The sequence below is a fragment of the Epinephelus moara genome, chromosome 17 (assembly GCF_006386435.1).
Source record: "Epinephelus moara isolate mb chromosome 17, YSFRI_EMoa_1.0, whole genome shotgun sequence".
NCBI classification, from domain to species: domain Eukaryota; kingdom Metazoa; phylum Chordata; class Actinopteri; order Perciformes; family Serranidae; genus Epinephelus; species Epinephelus moara.
In genome coordinates, this window is record NC_065522.1 from 1,968,756 (window position 1) to 1,974,278 (window position 5,523).

The 5,523-nt window shown below is 37.0% G+C and overlaps 1 protein-coding gene across 2 annotated transcripts in view; it reads left to right on the forward strand.

Annotated features, from left to right (window-relative positions):
• zcchc4 (zinc finger, CCHC domain containing 4) overlaps positions 1-2,256 on the forward strand; it is a 62,138-nt gene extending 59,882 nt beyond the window's left edge. For both annotated transcript variants that reach the window (XM_050066956.1, XM_050066958.1), the window contains exons 10-13: positions 1,184-1,259; positions 1,344-1,395; positions 1,559-1,706; positions 1,838-2,256. In XM_050066956.1, coding sequence (XP_049922913.1) covers positions 1,184-1,259; positions 1,344-1,395; positions 1,559-1,706; positions 1,838-1,961 — 400 coding nt within the window. In that variant the 3' untranslated portion in view covers positions 1,962-2,256. The remainder of the gene's footprint in view (positions 1-1,183; positions 1,260-1,343; positions 1,396-1,558; positions 1,707-1,837) is intronic.
• The last annotated feature ends 3,267 nt before the right edge of the window (positions 2,257-5,523 follow it).

Below are 5,523 nucleotides of genomic sequence, written 5' to 3' on the forward strand. Positions count from 1 at the left end.
TATGTATGTATATATGTATGTATGTATATATGTATGTATATATATATGTATGTATATATATATGTATGTGTATATATATGTATGTATATATATATATGTATATATATGTATATATATATATAAAATTAACTTAATAATCAATGGAGTGTGTAGATCAGCAAAGTCAGTCATGAAAGCCATGCATGGGTGAGTGTCAGGTGTTCTGTGGAGGTGTTGAAGGTGCAAACCAAAACCAAAGTTGCTCAGTGGATGTCAGCTGAAAGGAAGGGAGAGACCAAGTGAACAGATTAGGCAGCTTTTATAGCTTGGAAGCCCAGGTGAGCCTAATCAAGGTAACAACCCTCCCATGTCAGCCAGCTGCCTGATGAGACTGGCTGAAACATTCTCAAAGACACTGGAAGGGGCGTCACAATATATATGTATATATATATATATTTTTCACACCACTGTATATGTATGTACACTGAACAAAAATTAGCTGAACTCAAAGATCTAAAACATTTTCTATATACACAAATATACACAACAATAATGAAGTGATGACATTTTATATCCAAAAGGTCAAAGGTCACTTTTAGTGTGACATCATAATATTCTGCATAAAACACTTTTCTGGCCATTATTCAGCATCATTTCTCAGGAACAGAAGGGGAAATATTTGGTCAGATACTTAATTGATGACACTCAACTTGGGTGTCCACTTTGAAACTGTGTTGATTGTATAGATCTTCTGTGCTGTTGGGGGGACAATGGGTGTAAAGTATTCATGTTTTACAGTTTTTTTAAGAAAAACTTGACTGGTGGGCGGAGGCATACAACCGCTGGGCGGTAATTCTAGTTTTTTATAGATCTTCTTTTGTTTATACACCAGAACTAGCCTAACAGCAGTGTTAAAGGTAAGGTTATAACAAAAGACAACTACAAGAACTTCACGTAAATGAAATAATAAGTTATAGTTATGACTTATTGTAAATCAAGAAATATGTGATCAAATAATATATGAATAATCTGGCAGGGCAATAGCTGCCAACTTTAAATACTTACCTTTAAGGACACACTTTGGATGGAACACATAAGGTATTCAACTTTAATACCCAGCTGTTAGAATCATGCAGTTAATATTATTATGATGATTTTGTGGTAAAAGGTCCTGTATTTTCTCCTCTTCTATTACTCCTTTTAGATTTTGCTCGGTATGCCAGAGATTTGTCTTTTCCCTCAACAAGCACTGTGCTAAATGCAACGTCTGCCCATCTAAGGTATAAAAGCAAAACTACACACACTATATTTACTCTAATAAAGGCATATGTTACAACCTCTGCTTTCTCTCTCTCTGTCTGCAGGATGGCCGAGAATGGAAGCACTGCTCAACATGTGAGAAATGCGTGAAACCGTGTAAGTAAATGTATTCATGATCACGTCAGACACGAGTAATATGCTCATGGATACACAGTTACTACTTAGTAAGACTAGCAAAAGTCTTCACGTCACTACTTTACTTTTTGTCTTATGAATTATATATGAATTTGTGTATTTATTGAATTTCTTTCCCTGTAAGCATGGAAACACTGCCAGTCCTGTGGCTGCTGTGCCCTCCCAGACCACCCATGTGGTCATGGTCAAGAAAAGGAGGGCTGCTTCAACTGTGGCAGCCTAGAGCACAAGCGCAAAGCCTGCCCTCTCAAAGACACACACAGGATCAGCAGGTGAGTTCATATATCTGTCACTGCTCTGGGCTCAATCTCTGAACTCTATCGCTGTGCCAGTAAGATTCAATATTTGCACTTCTTATTGTGTTCTCCTCCATCTGTGTGTGTATTGTGTTTTGCCCCTCCAGTCATCGGTCCAATGCCAAGAGTGGAGGCAAAAATGTATCCCATCATCCCCTCCTAAAGTCTAAAGCTAAGAGGAAGTCTGGCGCAGCTCGCAGAGCAAAGAAGATGGCTGCTCTGTCGAAATGACCTCAGCATTTATGCAATGGCTGTGCAATCACATGCAGTGAATTATTTTATTTAAACTCAAGTGACCGTTCTTGACAGTTGCAGTAGAATAAAAGTAACAAAAAGAGATTTTTCCTTGTATTTTCCACTGAAATGCATAGACATCCCAAGTTGGTATTTATTCTGTATATGGCAGTAAATCTCAGGAAGAGCAACTGAGGAGGGGTCCCTCTTCCAGGATGGACAGATGTGCAACAGATGTTGTGTGTATAGAACAGATCGGCATAATAAATTTGAGTAATTCATATGACAAAATGAGACATATACGTATACATATCTATACATATGTATGTATGTATGTGTGTATATATATATATATATATATATATATATATATATACACATATACATACACACACACACACACACACACACACATATATATATATATATATATATATGAGGCAGGGAGGAGGAAAATGTCAGGTTTCAATGTTACAGTGATTTGTATCATGGTAATAATAGAAAGTAATAAAAGAATAGTAATAATAACGATAACAATAATGGCAATAACAACAATAATAATAATAATAATTATACCGCTAATAATAATAGTAATAATTTGAAGAAAAAATGAATAAGTAAATAAGTACAAATTGAAAAACAACAAACAAACCCTTTTCCCTAAAAAGTGATGCATATTTTGACAATATTTTGATAGTATGTGCGAATATAGGAATGTGCGCAGCACTAGCCCAGTCCCATTGCGGACAAGAATGGAGACCATTTTTCCGGAAAAGTTGTGTTTTTGTTGTTATGTATTCTGAGAGAAGATTTGTCCAGTTTTTGGATTTCCAGTTTAAGAGGATTGGCAACAGAGAAATAAGCAAGCTGTTCTTGTATTTGTTTGATATTTTGATTACTGAAGTATCTCCTAGTAGGCAGAGTTGTGGGGATAAAGGGATTCCGCAGTCCAAGATGGTGGAGAGTTTTTGTGTTACAGAGTCCCAAAAAGAGTGAACAGGTTGGCAAGTCCAGAGTGCTTGAAAATAATTAGCTGTTGTGCCTATGGTGCATTGTGAGCAAGCGTCTGTGTTTGCCAGTCCCATTTTGTACATTTTATACTGAGTAATATGAGTTCTGTGTATTATTTTGTATTGGATTAGTTGTAGATTTGTATTGGATATCATAGCAAAGATATTTTTTTTATTTCTGTACAGAAGTCAGTTGAGGGGGAAATGGATGAATCAGTGTTCCAATGATTCATTTGGGCTGTTATGGAGTTATCTGATGTTAATATAAGTCTGTATAGTTTTGAAGTTAGTTTATTTAAATTTGTAAATTGAATTATATCAATAATTATTCTAGAAGGTTCAAGTGGATTATGAGTTAAGTCAATTTTTCTTTTTCTGTGCCTTGTGTGATAGTAAAGAGGAGTGCTGTGGAGTTGGAAGTCGAGGTTGTGCCATATTGGAGTGTATTAACAAGATGACGGAGTAGAATTAAAGGTCTTAATGACTTTCCACCAGGCTGTCAGAGTTGTGGAGATTACAGAATTTTGGAAGGAGAGATGCCGTTTAATGGTTGTGTTGAGGAAAGGTAAATCGGAGAGTGAAATGTTTTTACAATACAGTTTTTCCAAGTCTATCCATGGAGTATTGTGGTTGGTCTGATGGATGCCTTGAGATTTGTTTTTCTGTAAAGTGGTTAGTTTGATTTTTGATTTTTCCAGTAAAAATTTGTAATAAGAGTGTCAATAGATAAGAACCATTTATCTGTTGGTGTGACGGGCAGCATTGAAAAGTAGTAATTAATACGGGGTAGTATTTTCATTTTGATAGTAGCAATTCGCGCGAGACCAGCGAAAGCACGTGAACACACGTGAACACACGTGAACACACGTGAACACACGAGAACGCGGTGCCCATGTCTCACGGTCTCTGGAAGTGAGCCTCCATCGGCATATGGGTGAGTAGATATTGGGTGAATTTTCATTTTTTGGGTGCACTATCCCTTTAGGTGTGCATCCATTCCCAAATACTGCCCAGGACAGAGTGTACTTAGACTGGTTATTAGCTCACTCATTCTCTTACCTGATTTTGACCAACTGGATCTGGATGAGCCATTTGAATTTGATGACCGCCCGTATTCATTTGAACACGGAGTACACGGACATACACAGATGCAGAGCTCATGGAAACTGAAGAGCAGACGAGGAGAGAGGGAGCAGTGTTACTTCGGTAGCACATATACTAAAATTGCAACAGGCAGAGGAACATGTCTGAATCCAGCTAAAGGTAAACACAGACGATCATTTCTCCTTTCCGTTATGTTGTCGGACAATTATACTAACAATCTGAGCCTATCTGTGTGAAAAAAAATGCACTTTTAGTGGACGTATTTTGACGTTGTTTGACACTGTCCCAGTGCCCTATTATTTAACCCTCCGGTCCCCCTCGGACAGAAAATGTCCTTTTCAGTCATTTTTCAGTTTTTATTTTTTGATAACTTCGGCTGTGTTCATGCATATAGCATGACATTTGGTCAGAAACCTTTTTTAAAGCCGCTCCTAAATCAGGCCTGAAATACACAAATGGCAACCTTTTACGACACCTCGCCCTCTCGGACGAAAAACGTCCCCATTGAAACCCATTAAAACGACATTTTTTGATTCAATTTACATAAAAAACATGATTTTTTGCTATCTCTGGCAGTCAGGTTGGTTCGAGAGACCCAAGAATGGTTAAAAAAAACAAACAAAAAAAAAGATAGGGCCAATTTCCATTTTTGGGGCCCTGCTGTCTTTTCAATGCAATTCCTGGTTTGGCCACTTGAAGCACTATAGGCCCCTAACAGGGAGGGCAAATGCAGAGTAGATCAAAAATGGTCTTGCTGTGCTCATACGGATGTGACAGTGTGGTCTGTATAAAAATATTGCAATATTAGTTTGTGTGTGTGTGTACATGGACTCAAAATACACAATGTCAAATCCCTATGTGAAAATATAGCTAAATGTAAAACCATAAATTCCGTATTTGTTCATCACATCCTCATGGCAACTTAGAAACATGAATTTGATTATATTAGTCATGCATTCCAGAGTTAGGGGATCAAAATGGAAGTTTTTACTAAAATCCAGCTGAATCATACATTTTCTCCTGCTTCCCCAGCACAGCAAACACACACTAAATAATAAGCAGTAAAATTGCCTGTATTTTTCTCCTATTTTTTCATTATTGAGGTTTGCGAGCCATTGTTGCAAAAAGAAATTAAAATAAATGCTAGGTTAGTGTTGATATGGATGTCTGGGGGCTGTGGCTGTATAAATACTAAAAAAATATTGTGTGTCTGTGTGTGTGAGCATGTGCATGTGTGTAATTGTGTAGCTAAAAATTGCAAATTATGAGCTGCAGGTTGCTGCAAGGTTACATTACTGTTTTCTCCATCTCTCTCTCTCTCTCTCCCTCTCTCTCTCTCTCATACATACACACACAATGAATATTTGGTATGTATAATCCGAGTAGGAGTTGGTTAAAAGATTTAAGCAAAAAAAGTAGAAAAAAATAGTAATATTTAATATTTT